This window comes from Oryzias latipes, chromosome 23 (assembly GCF_053564925.1).
Source record: "Oryzias latipes strain Hd-rR chromosome 23, Olatipes_Hd-rR_3.1".
In the NCBI taxonomy this organism is placed as follows: domain Eukaryota; kingdom Metazoa; phylum Chordata; class Actinopteri; order Beloniformes; family Adrianichthyidae; genus Oryzias; species Oryzias latipes.
Window position 1 is genome coordinate 21,391,958 of NC_136259.1, and position 14,484 is coordinate 21,406,441.

General features: G+C 58.5%; 2 protein-coding genes and 1 pseudogene across 3 annotated transcripts in view; 2 read left to right on the forward strand and 1 right to left on the reverse strand.

Annotated features, from left to right (window-relative positions):
- The window catches only part of LOC144989535 (uncharacterized), a 32,846-nt gene that overhangs the window by 1,374 nt on the left and 16,988 nt on the right, over positions 1-14,484 (forward strand). The window lies entirely within an intron of this gene.
- On the forward strand, positions 2,577-13,644 carry LOC144989533 (uncharacterized). Its single transcript, XM_078942154.1, has 2 exons — positions 2,577-3,481; positions 8,965-13,644. The coding sequence occupies exon 2, from the start codon at positions 8,981-8,983 to the stop codon at positions 13,358-13,360; it is 4,380 nt and encodes a 1,459-aa protein (XP_078798280.1). The 5' UTR covers positions 2,577-3,481; positions 8,965-8,980; the 3' UTR covers positions 13,361-13,644.
- Positions 3,794-5,613, reverse strand: LOC144989536 (serine/threonine-protein kinase pim-3 pseudogene; annotated as a pseudogene). Its single transcript, XR_013653780.1, has one exon. The product of XR_013653780.1 is annotated as a serine/threonine-protein kinase pim-3 pseudogene (transcript).

Genomic DNA, 14,484 nt, shown 5'->3' on the forward strand with positions numbered 1-14,484 from the left:
CACGGACCCCGCGAGACAGCGCTCGGAGCCTGTGTTTCCTTCCAACTCTGTACGGGGTCTCACGGACCCCGGGAGACAGCGCTCGGAGCCTGTGTTTCGTTCCAACTCTGTACGGGGTCTCACGGACCCCGCGAGACAGCGCGCGGAGCCAGTGTTTCGTTCCAACTCTGTACGGGGTCTCACGGACCCCGGGAGACAGCGCTCGGAGCCTGTGTTTCGTTCCAACTCTGTACGGGGTCTCACGGACCCCGCGAGACAGCGCGCGGAGCCTGTGTTTCGTTCCAACTCTGTACGGGGTCTCACGGACCCCGCGAGACAGCGCGCGGAGCCTCTGTTTCGTTCCATATCTGTACGGGGTCTCACGGACCCCGCGAGACAGCGCGAGGTGCCTCTGTTTGGTTCCAATTCTGTACGGGGTCTCACGGACCACGCGAGACAGTGCGAGGTGCAACTGTTTGGTTCCAAATCGAGACGGGGTCGCTGGGACCGTGCGAGACAGCGCGAGGTGCCTGTGTTTCGCTCCAATTCTGTACGGGGTCTCACGGACCCCGCGAGACAGCGCGCGGAGCCTGTGTTTCGTTCCACTTCTGTTCGGGGTCTAACGGACCGTGCAAACAGCGCGCGGAGCCTGTGTTTCGTTCCAATTCTGTACGGGGTCTCACGGACCCCGGGAGACAGCGGTCGGAGCCTGTGTTTCGTTCCAACTCTGTACGGGGTCTCACGGACCCCGCTAGACAGCGCGCGGAGCCTGTGTTTCGTTCCAACTCTGTACGGGGTCTCACGGACCCCGCGAGACAGCGCGCGGAGCCTGTGTTTCGTTCCATATCTGTACGGGGTCTCACGGACCCCGCGAGACAGCGCGAGGTGCCACTGTTTGGTTCCAATTCTGTACGGGGTCTCACGGACCACGCGAGACAGCGCGAGGTGCAACTGTTTGGTTCCAAATCGAGACGGGGTCGCTGGGACCGTGCGAGACAGCGCGAGGTGCCTGTGTTTCGCTCCAATTCTGTACGGGGTCTCACGGACCCCGCGAGACAGCGCGCGGAGCCTGTGTTTCGTTCCACTTCTGTTCGGGGTCTAACGGACCGTGCAAACAGCGCGCGGAGCCTGTGTTTCGTTCCAATTCTGTACGGGGTCTCACGGACCCCGGGAGACAGCGGTCGGAGCCTGTGTTTCGTTCCAACTCTGTACGGGGTCTCACGGACCCCGCTAGACAGCGCGCGGAGCCTGTGTTTCGTTCCAACTCTGTACGGGGTCTCACGGACCCCGCGAGACAGCGCGCGGAGCCTGTGTTTCGTTCCATATCTGTACGGGGTCTCACGGACCCCGCGAGACAGCGCGAGGTGCCACTGTTTGGTTCCAATTCTGTACGGGGTCTCACGGACCACGCGAGACAGCGCGAGGTGCAACTGTTTGGTTCCAAATCGAGACGGGGTCGCTGGGACCGTGCGAGACAGCGCGAGGTGCCTGTGTTTCGCTCCAATTCTGTACGGGGTCTCACGGACCCCGCGAGACAGCGCGCGGAGCCTGTGTTTCGTTCCACTTCTGTTCGGGGTCTAACGGACCGTGCAAACAGCGCGCGGAGCCTGTGTTTCGTTCCAATTCTGTACGGGGTCTCACGGACCCCGGGAGACAGCGGTCGGAGCCTGTGTTTCGTTCCAACTCTGTACGGGGTCTCACGGACCCCGCTAGACAGCGCGCGGAGCCTGTGTTTCGTTCCAACTCTGTACGGGGTCTCACGGACCCCGCGAGACAGCGCGCGGAGCCTGTGTTTCGTTCCATATCTGTACGGGGTCTCACGGACCCCGCGAGACAGCGCGAGGTGCCACTGTTTGGTTCCAATTCTGTACGGGGTCTCACGGACCACGCGAGACAGCGCGAGGTGCAACTGTTTGGTTCCAAATCGAGACGGGGTCGCTGGGACCGTGCGAGACAGCGCGAGGTGCCTGTGTTTCGCTCCAATTCTGTACGGGGTCTCACGGACCCCGCGAGACAGCGCGCGGAGCCTGTGTTTCGTTCCACTTCTGTTCGGGGTCTAACGGACCGTGCAAACAGCGCGCGGAGCCTGTGTTTCGTTCCAATTCTGTACGGGGTCTCACGGACCCGGGGAGACAGCGCTCGGAGCCTGTGTTTCGTTCCAACTCTGTACGGGGTCTCACGGACCCCGCGAGACAGCGCGCGGAGCCTGTGTTTCGTTCCAACTCTGTACGGGGTCTCACGGACCCCGCGAGACAGCGCTCGGAGCCACAGTTTGGTTCCAATTCTGTTCGGGGTCTCACGGACCGTGCAAGACAGCGCGCGGAGCCTGTGTTTCCTTCCAATTCTGTACGGGGTCTCACGGACCCCGGGAGACAGCGCTCGGAGCCTGTGTTTCGTTCCAACTCTGTACGGGGTCTCACGGACCCCGCGAGACAGCGCGCGGAGCCTGTGTTTCGTTCCAACTCTCTACGGGGTCTCACGGACCCCGCGAGACAGCGCGAGGTGCCACTGTTTGGTTCCAATTCTGTACGGGGTCTCACGGACCACGCGAGACAGCGCGAGGTGCCACTGTTTGGTTCCAAATCGAGACAGGGTCGCTGGGACCATGCGAGACAGCGCGAGGTGCCACTGTTTGGTTCCAATTCTGTACGGGGTCTCACGGACCACGCGAGACAGCGCGAGGTGCCACTGTTTGGTTCCAAATCGAGACGGGGTCGCTGGGACCATGCGAGACAGCGCGAGGTGCCTGTGTTTCGCTCCAATTCTGTACGGGGTCTCACGGACCCCGCGAGACAGCACGCGGAGCCTGTGTTTCGTTCCACTTCTGTTCGGGGTTTAACGGACCGTGCAAACAGCGCGCGGAGCCTGTGTTTCGTTCCAATTCTGTACGGGGTTTCACGGACCCTGCGAGACAGCGCGCGGAGCCTGTGTTTCGTTCCAATTCTGTTCGGGGTCTAACGGACCCCGCGAGACAGCGCGCGGACCCACTGTTTGGTTCCAGTCGGCGTTGGGTCTCACGGACCCCGCGAGACAGTGCGCGGAGCTACTGTTTAGTTTTAGTTAGTGTTGGGGTCGAACGGACCTACAAGAGAGCGTGTGGAACTATTTTTTTTTTTTTTTTAGTATACATTTTTAGCAGATTTTCACTGAGACTCTTTTTGTGAGAGATTAGGGTCCAAAGCTTCCTCTGATGGTCTGAGTCTCAGAACTCAGGTCAGTGTCCCTAAACTTGGGTCGGAGCCTCTTTGTAAGCCCCCTTGTATCTAACGCTACAACTAATTTTGTTTCTTTTGGTATTTGGTAAGTAAATACCATCGACTTCTGCTGACTTTTCCAACACACTCTTGTTTTGTTTTTGTTTTTCTTTTTGAGTAGAGCTGCATGAAGGTTCTTTGGACTGTTTCATTTCCACCCCACTCTGTTGGTGCTACGGCGAGCGGGAGGTCTGGGTCATCAAAGTAACGTCACAGCAGACAGCTCTGGCTGCCATTCCTTGTATATGGTAATCACTTCATTTAACCTGTGTATATGCTGACCAAAATCATGTAACCTTTGTGTGTGGTAATCACTTTATCTAACGTGTATATACTGACCATTATACGATTAAAAATGTACACACCAATGTATTTTTTTTTTTAATTTTTCAATCTTTAAAAACCGAGATTGTGTGATGTATCCAATAATTAGAAAAATATCTCTTCAAATAGTCATGTTGGGACAAAACCCATGAGCAAAAAAGAAAGCGAATATGCAACGTTGAGGTTCCAGTTTGACTTTTATTCGAACAAGGCAAAAAAAAAACTGTACAGTAGGCATCAGGGAACAAGCTCTATTGAGTTATCATGGAACTGGCATCTATACAACATGAGCAGTTAGCCATTTTGTTCAACATCCTACATCCTACTCCGTTTTTGGGAGCTCTCCCTGACCCGGACGATGCGCTCCGCTCTGCGAGACCTCTGAGTGGCAACGAGCCTCGGTAAGTCCTGTCTCTGCGGCGATACTCCCCTGACGACTGGGAAGTCGGTCGAAGGACGGCAATCTCCTCCAGATTGATTCGAAGCCCTCGGAGCAGAGCGTCGCCATCGCCGGACGAAGCTGCTTTTCGTTTCCCACGGACGAGACGGACCCTCGACGGGTCGGCGTGTCGACATCGTGGACTCGGGCCGCCAGAGCAGAGCCGGGCTCCGATTGCTGGAGATCCCCTCGCGTGGGCTTCGGGGCTCCAGCCGTGGCGTCGCCTTCGTGCGCCTCCGAGCCTCGCTTCAGCATCCAAGGGTGGGCCAGTATGTCTTTCAGCATCGGTCTCTCTTCGGGCGTCCTGCTCAAACACCATTTTATCAGGGCCACGCAGTCCTCAGAGAGGTCTTTTTCGAATCTAAGCTCGCCCAGTAGGAGCTCCCTGTCGTTTCCAAATGGTATGTCCCCATGCACCATGTCGTACAAAAGAATCCCCAACGACCAAACCTCAGATGGAAGAGCTTTTTAGCATCCTTGTGTGAGCCGTTCGGGGGGCCCATATGCCGCAGTCCCGTGGAACATGTCGTACACTTTGTCGGGTTCAAGAAATTCGGCGGAGCCAAAGTCGATGAGTTTCAGCTCGAGCGTCGTCAGGTCCACCAGCAGGTTTTCGTCTTTTACGTCCATGTGCACAACACCGCGGCTGTGACAGTGGAGCAAGGCCTGGATGACCTGACCTAAAAATTCTCTGGCCGTGTCCTCGCGCAGACGCTTACTGATCGTGATGTATTCGTACAGATCTTGCGTGTTCTCTGGCTTCTCCGTGACTATCACCCAATTATACGGGGTCTTGTAAAAGTCCAGCATGCGGATGATCCCAGGAAACGGAGGGTCTTTGGAGACCATTTCCAAGGCGACAGCTTCGAATGGCTTACTGGTCCCATCAACCTCGCAGCATCTCGTACGCGAGAGCGGGATAATCTTCAGGGCCACGGAAATCCCGTCGCTTCGCCTCTTTCCCAGAAACACTTTGCCGAAGCCCCCCTTGCCCAGGCAAAAGCTGGTCTTCCAGTACTTTTCCATGGCAGAAGGATTGATTTTTCTTTTTCTCTCTCTCGAACCTTCACTGTCGCGCTCTTCACGGAGCAACTTCCCTCCAATCTTTGTTAAACTCGCGTAAGGTTACTATGACCTCTCTTGGTTTGCACGGAACAAGTTTTAAAGGGCCTGTGATCCAAATCTTCTGGTCTAGTTTCCGTTTCCGGTCCGCCGCACTCCCGTCAGACTTCAGCGAGGCAGAGTCAGACAGAGAGGGAGAAGGAGGACACTGGAAGAAAAAGAGGAAACGTTAGAAGGTGGGGCCTTCATTCTGAAGGAGGAGGAGGCTGATTGTAAGCCCCCCCACACCCGCTGCAGGGAAAGAGGGAGGGGCAAAGAGGACAGTGAGGTCCAACCACAGAGATTAAGACTCAGTGCAGCGTGGCAGATTTCTACCAAGGGCCCGTGCAAAGCCAGTTGTCACGCTGCAAAGAGCAACACAGAGGAGGGCAATCTTTCCTTTGCATACTCCCCTCTTTTTCCACTTTGCAGAATCTCACAAGGCTTCGTGTTGCTGAACCTGGATCGCACAGCTTAGAGCTCAGGACCACGTAAGTGAGTTCATACTTTAAATCCTAATTGATCAACGGTTGGCTTTTCTCTTTTTTTTTTCTTTTACAAAACAGTTGCCCTTTTCGAGCACAGCTTATCGTACCTCGAAGAGTCTAAAGCTGCCTTTGTCCGGGGTGAATGAGGGTCACTGCTCCAGAGGCGTCTCTGTGTAACATTTCCAGCATGTGTCTCCAGTTGTAGTAGAACGCGGGCTTGTAGCTTCCCACGGAACCTTGAAAGTTGACAAGGAACCCTTGGTAGTCTCTCACCGATACCTCAGGCAGGCCCACGTCTGGTGCGAACTTCACGTTGAAGTAGTACACGGGGTCCGTGCGGGGGGTTTCGAGCCGGAGGCCCTGCGAACCGCACATCTGCGCGACCGCGGCGGACTGATTAAACAGCAGGCACAGGACGCAGCAGGAAGGCTGCGGCACGATGTTCGGCTCGCCGTCGCCCGAGCGCTGCACCTTATCTCGTTCCAGAACATATTGCTTGTAAGCCTCTGGGGACATCAGAGTCGTCAAGGGGCCCGTCCGCACGTTGACCAGCATTCCTTTGCAGGAGTTGCGATTAGCGCACCTAGGGAGCCCTCTGTCATTCAGCATCTCCGTGAGCAGGGCCCTGTCGTACGTGTTACGGGCCAGGGCTCGTCCCGGCACCGCGCGCTCCGCGAAAGATGCCATGAGCGGTTTCGGGTTCCTGGCCAGCAGCTCCAACACGGCCAGCACGGGGGTGCAGCGTGGGCACATGGGATTGGGGTCGCCGTTTGCCTCGCACGAGCATCTGCCCGGCCGAGGCTCGCACTCCGGGAAGAGGACGGCGAGGTCGGCAGACGACAGGTGTCTTCTCTCTGCCGCACGCTCCAAGACGCGAGCCTTGATCAGCTCCCTGCCGTCTGAGACTTTGCCCTCGTCCAAACATGGGGCGTCCGAGGGAGGCTCCGCAGCCCGTCGACCCGGATCCGCCGCTTCGCACCAGAGGGAGCGACGCGCGGATGGCTTCCCGCGAGGCACGGGTTTTGAGCACAGCGAGCAGGCGACGCCCTTCTCTCGGACCCCGTCCGAACAGCCCGGGCACATCCAGAGGCAACATGGTTTCTCGACGAGTCCTGCAAAACAGGCGCACGTGGAACAGATGAACCCGCGGAGGGACGGGCAGCTGCTGAAGTGAGGCTCCGTCAGGTACCAGTGTGGGTCATTCACGAAACAGGTCTCGCACACCCTGGCTTCGCAAGGACATCGGAGCTTGATGCCGGCTCTGCTCCTTTGCTTGCTGCCTTTGACCAAGGTCACCAGACACGACAGGCACTTTGCGCACCCCGACCGCTTGTCGACCCTCGCTCTGCCGACCTTGGACGCTCCGCCGACGTAGCTGATCGTGGAAACTCTCCTGTATAGATTCGTAGACTTGAGAGCGGCCTCCACTGAGGCCTTCTGACGCTTTCTTTTACACTCCATCAACAGTTCGACGGGTACCCTCCCTGCAAAGGCGTCGTGAGGGCCCTCTCGAGGAGCTTCCCCCTCTCCTCGCGACATCGTCGACATAACACCCGTGGCCCCCTCCGCCGTCCGAGGAAGCTCAGTCCACGATGGAAGCGAAGCGGGAGCTGTGCTGCTCCCTGTACAGGGCCTTGGCGCTAGACCCCGTGCCAGTGATCGGCGGCGTGCTGTACGCCCCCGGAACTGAAGGCGTGAGCCTGAGGTCTCTCGGAGAGGGCACGACCAACTGCTCCCACCACAGGTTCAACTTTAGGCATGCAGTGGACGCGTTGCTGCGACATGGCACGAAAGAAGGGCCCTGCACTTGCGCGCAACGGATTAGCGCGTCCGCGGAACAGCGCTACAGAGGGGGGGACGGCGCAGATGTTCCGAACCCCGAACGCCGCCGACGGTGCGCCACCAAACCGGGCGGGCAGGGCTCCTCCCGCGAAATCGCCAGAGCCCAGTCCCAAGTCCTGTGGGCGTACGAAATGGAGCCGGTGGCAGCGGCGTACAGGTGGCTGATGTGCAACCGGAGCGCGAGATACCCCAAATGCTGCGACTCTGTGTTGGTCTACCAGGTAGACCGTTCCAGGACCCTGCCTCCGGGACTGTACGTGTACAAATCACGCCCATCCCACTTCGGATGCACCGCAGAGAGACCCCTCTGTGTGGTGGACCAGTTTAATTTTCGTGTCCAGAGACGGGGACCGGTTTCGGTGGAGGAAGAGCCGCATTGCTTCGAGAGCGCGCTGCCCAAGGAGATAACCCTGGAGCTCTTCCCGGGCCGCGACAACTTCAGCGCCCTGTACGTGATAGGGCGCGCCATCACGGCACCCACGCCCGAATACGGAAACAGGCTTTTCGGAGAAGCCCTGGCGCTCGACCTGGTGTCTCCGGAGTCATGCGAGAAAGCCGTCGCCTGCAAGCACCACCTGATCGGCATGAGAACGGAGCAAGCCTGCGTGATAGACCTCCGCTGGAACTCCTTCGACGTGATGAGCGCTTGCATGAAGGCGGTTCCGAAGATCAGGGGAATGCAGGCGGTGGTCTGGTCCAACCACGTGCCCGACCCTGTGAAGATCGAGTCCGATGTGCTGGCCTGGCTCTTCGGGTACGTCACCGTGCTGCCCGCGGCCGTCCGCAGCGTAGACTACAAAAACGAGAGTCTCGGCGTGCGCTACATCATCGTAGACGTGGATGGTTTTTCGGGGACTCTGCCCGAGCCACCCGAGGGTGAAGCCTCCTGCTTCGCGCACACGTACTTCGAGGGAGATGTCGGGCTCGCCGCGGCGGCCATCGGTGAGCTCCCAGAGGCCTCGAGCAGGATGGGCTCCCCGCGGGCAGGATCTCCCGCTTTCTGGTACGAGCTGCCGGCATCCCTGGGCACCCTGAAGCCCACGCCTTTCAGCAGCGGCTCCAGGTCTCGCCGTGTGTGTGAGCCGCAAGGCTTTCGGGACCAGTTCAGGACCTGGGCTCTCGGGAAGACGGACGGGGCTTGCTGCCTCGCCATAGCCGTGCAACACACCCTGTACTACCACGCGAGAGACAGAGAGTACAGACTGATGGTAACGCACACAGTGTTGGACGGCGACACCTCGCTGAACATTTACAAACTGTGACGCCGAGTCAAGATGACAGGGGGGCGCTCGTGATGCTTACATGGCGGGCGTCACGTGAGGGATATTAACAGACTTTTCAGACTTTTCTTCGAAGCGCGAAGCGATCCAGTGAAAAGGACGAGGCAAAGTTATAAAAACGCAGTGAAAAAAAAAAAAAACTAACCGCGTCTGTGACAAATCATAATCATTATCATCATCATCATCATCATCTGAGTCCTTTCCTCTGTCTCTCACCCCTGCCCAACCATTCCTCTGTGTTATGTTCTTTTTGTCAGTTGCGCAGCTGAGCCCATGGATCCAAAGGACGGCGTCTCCAAGTGGCTGGTGGCAGCCGCAGCACTGCACGCAGGTGCTCTGGAACTCCACGTCGACCGAGACTGCTTCGACTGCGTCGAAGAGGCCATCTGTTACCTCTGCAATCGGGCTACGTGGGAGATTCCACCGGGGGAGCGGGACCGCCTCGCAGCAGAGCGCAGAGATTACTTCTACCACCCGCAAGACCTAAGGGGCTCGATCGGACTAAGTTCGTTTTTCGTCTCAGGCCAGTGCAAATATTGTCAGCTGTGCAGAGGGGTGAAAATACGTTTCGAACCATCGTTGTGTCGCCACGTGCTGGAGGTGGAAGATCGCTGCGATAACCGCGCACCGCAAGAAGTGGGGCTGAACCTGCGGCGGTTGGAACACTTGGCCACCCTCCACACTCCGTACTTCGTAATGCTCTTCGTCAGCCTGGCCAAAAGGAGGCGCTACACGTTTTACAGATCCCCCGGCGAGTTGAGGGACGTCGCCAGGCACCTACTTCTAGCGCTAGGTCCCGACGCATCCCGGCGCTCGCCTCACGACCCAGAAGAGGAGCTTCACCTTCATGCCAGCATCCTCAAGCTCTGGTGGAGATATCAGGACAAGCAGAGCACCAGGCTAGGCGTTTCGATTCCCTACTACTTCAACCTGGGCTCGGAGCTGGAGAGCTGGTCGTGGACCCCGTCGACCGACCGCTTCGAGCTGAGGATGCCCGAACCCCTCTACGGCTTCGTGAGGAACCATTGCCTGTTTCACGAGCTGAGGGCCGCGCCCGGACCCGAAATGACGAGCCAAAGGACACAGAGTAAGCCGCTGGTGAGGGTGCGCGAGGTGCGCACCTCGCTCCACGGGGACGTCTCCGTCGTCCTGAGTGTGTTGGTTTCCAACAAACACCTGGAGCAAACCTTGCACGAAGCCGCGAGGGCTTACGAGAACCAATGCAGAGCGAGGCGGAGGGTCAGGCTGAAAGACGAAGGACAGGTCTTTTCGCCGGGGGTCGGGCAGCACTACCCTCAGCTCGATTGCATCGCGCTGGAGCAAGCGGGAGGAGCGCCGTCGACTGTCATGCACGTGGTGACAACGTCGGGGGCCGGGTGGCTGCCGCTCCACAGCTGGCTGAGGGAGACCCGAGGAAAGCAGGTCCGCGACGTCGTGGTCCGCAGAGCGCTGGTCTGCGTGTTGGACTCCCTGAGAGACCTCCGCTCCACCGATCGCCATCCTTGCAGAGTTCTGTACCAGAACGCAAAGGATGACGACTCTCACAGCCGCACCTCCAAGCTCTCATGCGCCTTCGTCATCCACCGACACACAGGGGAGACGATGTCGCTGCTCCCCTTAGTTTCCATGCCCGGGCTTTACAGGGCCTCTGCGCTGACCGACGACGAAGACAGTTTTCGTGCCGCGTGCTCCAACTTGGCGCTGAGCGTGCTGCGCGCCGGAGCGCTCCCGGACGATGGCTCGACAACGGAGGCCGCCATCTCTGAGTTTTGCAGGACGGGCATGGCGGACGCTCACCTCTGGTCCACGGTGCTGGATTGCCTCGGGAGACCGCCGCGGTCCGAAGAGACGGGGCGCTGGCCGCGGGCCACGTGGCTGGGGCCCGGGTCCAGGGATCGCAGCTCTTTGAGAGAGCGGTTCGACTGGTTGACGCGGTGCGACGGGGCCGCAGCGGCGCCCGGGCTCGCCTGCATGATAGAGGTCCTGAAGGAGGACGAGTTGTCCTCGCTGGGGCCAGCGAGGAGGACACTGGAGCGCTGTAAGACCCTGGCGGAAATTCTATCTTGCCAGGCTTCGGGACGCGCCCGTGCCACCAGTCCAGCCCGAACCAAGACCGGCAGGAGGAAGCGCAAGAGTAACACGCTGAGCAATCCGCACGTCACAAAAAGCATGACGATGGATCCCTGTCAGCCGCTTTTTCCAGAGGCATCCCAGTCCGCGAGCCAGCGGACGCTGGAAGAATGCTGCGGCCTGGAGCACATTATGAAGATGAGCAGCGATCTGACAAGGGAACTGGCTCTCTCTCGCGGGTCGTCGAGCGAACCTTCCAGCAAGCCGCGGACCGTGACCTACCTAGACGCGGACGTGAACCCCCTGAACGAGGACCTCTTCTCTGCGGAATGGGAGAGATTGGATCGCCGCGCACCCAGAGGCTGCCACAGTTCGCCCAGTGCCAAGGTCGAAAAGCGGGACGCCCTCGCCGAGCTGCAGGACTTCGGACTTTGCGACGAGGACGAGGCGAGCTCCCTTCGCTCGACCGGCTCCCTCCACACGGCAGGCTCCCTCCACACGGCAGGCTCCCTGGACTGCATTGTGACAGACAACACTACGAATCTCTTCTTCGCCAGAACTGACATCGACAATTTCCAGAGCAGCGACATGGTGTACAGAGTCTTACAAGAGTCCTTTTACCCCGAGCAGAGCACGAGTGCGGACACGACTCTAACCCTTCTTCGCCTAAAATCGGAGGACCCCTTGCCAGAGACGACCCGGTGCGACGGAGAAGAGGCGCTCGTCGCTTCGGGAGGACTCAACCCCTCGGGAAGCGCAGATAGGCAGTCGCTTCAGGGCCCCATCCGAATGGAGGACAGTCGCGGCGAGGAGGACAGTCTCAGCTCGGCCAAACGCGAGCGGGTGCAGAAGGCTAATTGCATGAGATGGAGGTCCAGAGGGCTCTCGCGGCGGGAGAGGCAACTGTCAGACTGCGCCCGCTTTCACCCCGTCACTTACCTGGTTTCGAGGGACATAACCGATTTGATCAGCAACCTCACCGTGAAACGTCACTCAGAGGAGGACTGCGTCAGCAGGCCGTGCCACGGACTCAACAAGCCGGAGCGATGGGATGCGTGGGGCCCGGGCGCAAAGGACAAGCAAATGCAGCGGGGGCCAGCTGTATTGGACCTGGTACACGGATCAATCACTTGCCAAAGGTTTCTGTGGAGGATGGGCAGAGAGTACTCGCACAGGGACGGGGATATGACGAGACGGGGGCACGCCCGGTGCACGAAGCTCTCATGGCCCACAGGGTTTGCCTACGTGCCGGCGGTGGAGCGCACCGTGCTCAACTGCGAGCTCTCGGAGCAGTGGTACTTCACCGTGGACCTCTCCGCTCCGCCGGACCGGGGTTTCAGGCTCACGGAGATTCTCGTGGACAGTTTGCCGAGCTTGTGCAAGGAGGACACGCCACATCTCCTTCGAGTGCTCGGGAAAAAGACCAACTACCTGGGTGCCGTGTGCACCGTCCAGGACGTCCAGGGCTTGATCATACACAGGATTCACATGGCCTACGAGTCTCTGGTGAATCTGCTGGACATGCACACGCGCCTGCAAGTCCACTCCTTTGCTGCACGCACCTTCGCCCTACACTGCGTGACCAAAGACACGGAGGAAATGGCGCTTGGGGTGTTTGTGGGCGAGAGCCCCGGGTCTGTGAACCTCGGGTGCTCTAAGGGGTCGCTCGTGTCGTGGTTCTACGACGACAAGGTACTGCTGGCCTACCACGTGCTACAGTGCCTCCTCAGAGTTCAGATCCTTTCCCTGAGGGTTCTCGGCTTCACCATGAAGCGCATACAGCCGGCTCGCATTTGGAGGGTCAAGACGGGATTTAGGGTCGACCTGCTGGCGTGCCTTGTCGACACGCTGTACGTCTGGGACGGGAACGGGCCCGCATGGGGCGCCTTGGAAGGTCTGGCCGCCGTGTGGGAAACCCTCTCCCAGCTAAACCTGCGACAATACGTGCCCGACGCGGCAGCTGACAAGCTGAAGCGGGCGTACATCGCCGTTTTCGGAGCGTGCCCGCACTCCGCCTACGGCTCTCCGATGTGCTCAAAGGGCGGCCGCAGTAAGGAGCGCAGCTGCGTGTCGTGGCTCCAGGCCGGGGATATGAGAAACTACTTCAGAGAGTGGACTTTGCCCGAGGACGAGGAGCTCATCCACCAAGTGTACGGGCTGTGCGGCTTTTCCGAAAGAGCCACGGGACCGCGAAGCCCGCTGGAGGACGTGCTGGGTAGAGACGGACGATACGAAATGCTTTCTCTGCCCACGGAACAAGGCTTCGAGGTGCAACCCTACGGCCCGTTTGTCGTACGGATACAAAATCAAGTCATCAAGTGGAATCGGGTGATTGTGGTCGAGCCCGCTGTCGCCGGGCCCGTGACCCTCGCTCAGCTCAACCCGTTGGAGAGGTACGACCTGGTCACCAGAGCGCTCGCCGCCGCCTTTGCCAATCAGAACGAAGAACTCGACGGGGAAGGAGTGGCTGGAGACGGGTGGACCTCGAGAGGGTCTGAGCACACGCACGGTGACGGGGCGGGGGAAAGCTCTCTAGGGCTCCCTCAGCGGGAAGAGGACACTCAAAGCAGCATGTACTATTAGGTTTCATCCACTTCAATTTGCTTCAATTTGTAGCGCACGCACCGTCTCTCACTCGGCAACGGGGCAGTGTACCGAATGTTCCTTCTGACTGTGTAGTGACCCGTGTCGCTTCTACCGAGAGCAGTCGCCATGTACCATTTTTGCAGTTTACTTTATCTCGCATGAAGCAAAGAAACTCACCCTCTGACTGCATTGCGGTTGTGTTCATGTACTTGTGTTCATGTACAGTATTTCCAGTGTATTCCTTTTTCACAAAATAAAGAATTCAGTCGTGCACCACAGAATTTGGTATGTCTTTGATTTTTATTTCCATCACCTCATCGAAACAACAAGGAAAAATAAAAAAAAAAAACATCTGACAGAAAACAGCATAGCTCAGCATCGTAACACTTTGGGTTTCAAGGGCTCGTAATGGTTTCGGGTCCACACGATGTGAGCGCAAGCCCTATCGTAGATCGGGTACGACGTCTCCGTGAGGAGTCCCAAGCGTTTGCCGTGAGCTTCTAGCATGTATTTTACCTCCTGTACACTGAGCCACCTCTTCTCCTCAGACAAGAGTCGCTTCAGCTCAGAGACGTTTTTGGGTCCGTTGACTGTCAGGTACGTCTCTCTGACGTCTGCCCTTTCCGCGTTGAGAAACACAAACTCGGCCGTCATCGTCACCAGGGACGCGCGGGTTTCCCCTCTGGCCGTGTCATTGAACAGGAGCTGGGCTACGCTGTGGAATCCGCAGTAACCGTCCGAAGGAACCTCGATCACATCGAGGTCGTGTAGCCTCGCGTAGGCGCGGAGCGAGCCCGCTCTGTGATTCGGTCCACTCTCGAACAGAAGTTCGATTGGAGTCGTGTGCGGCGGCAGGCCCCTCAGCTGCCACGATGATCCGTCGCATTCCAGAAAGCCCTGCACCCACGAGTTCCCGTGATGGCTGTTGCAAATGTGAAAGAAGGTCCCCTGCGAGCAGACCGTGACGTTGCGCCCGAACAAACCTGCCGCTATGGAGACGACGGGCAGAAACTGTTCCGGCGCTGCGTACAAGTCGCCGCACAGGGCCTTTATGTCTTTGCAGGGCCCTAGGCCTGAGGTAGAATTTCTATCGATGATTTTCGAGGCCAAGTGTACAACAA

Bases quoted from the DNA above. Each gene is read 5' to 3' on its own strand.
- LOC144989533 (XM_078942154.1), top strand. From the start codon at position 8,981: ATGGATCCAAAGGACGGCGTCTCCAAGTGGCTGGTGGCAGCCGCAGCA.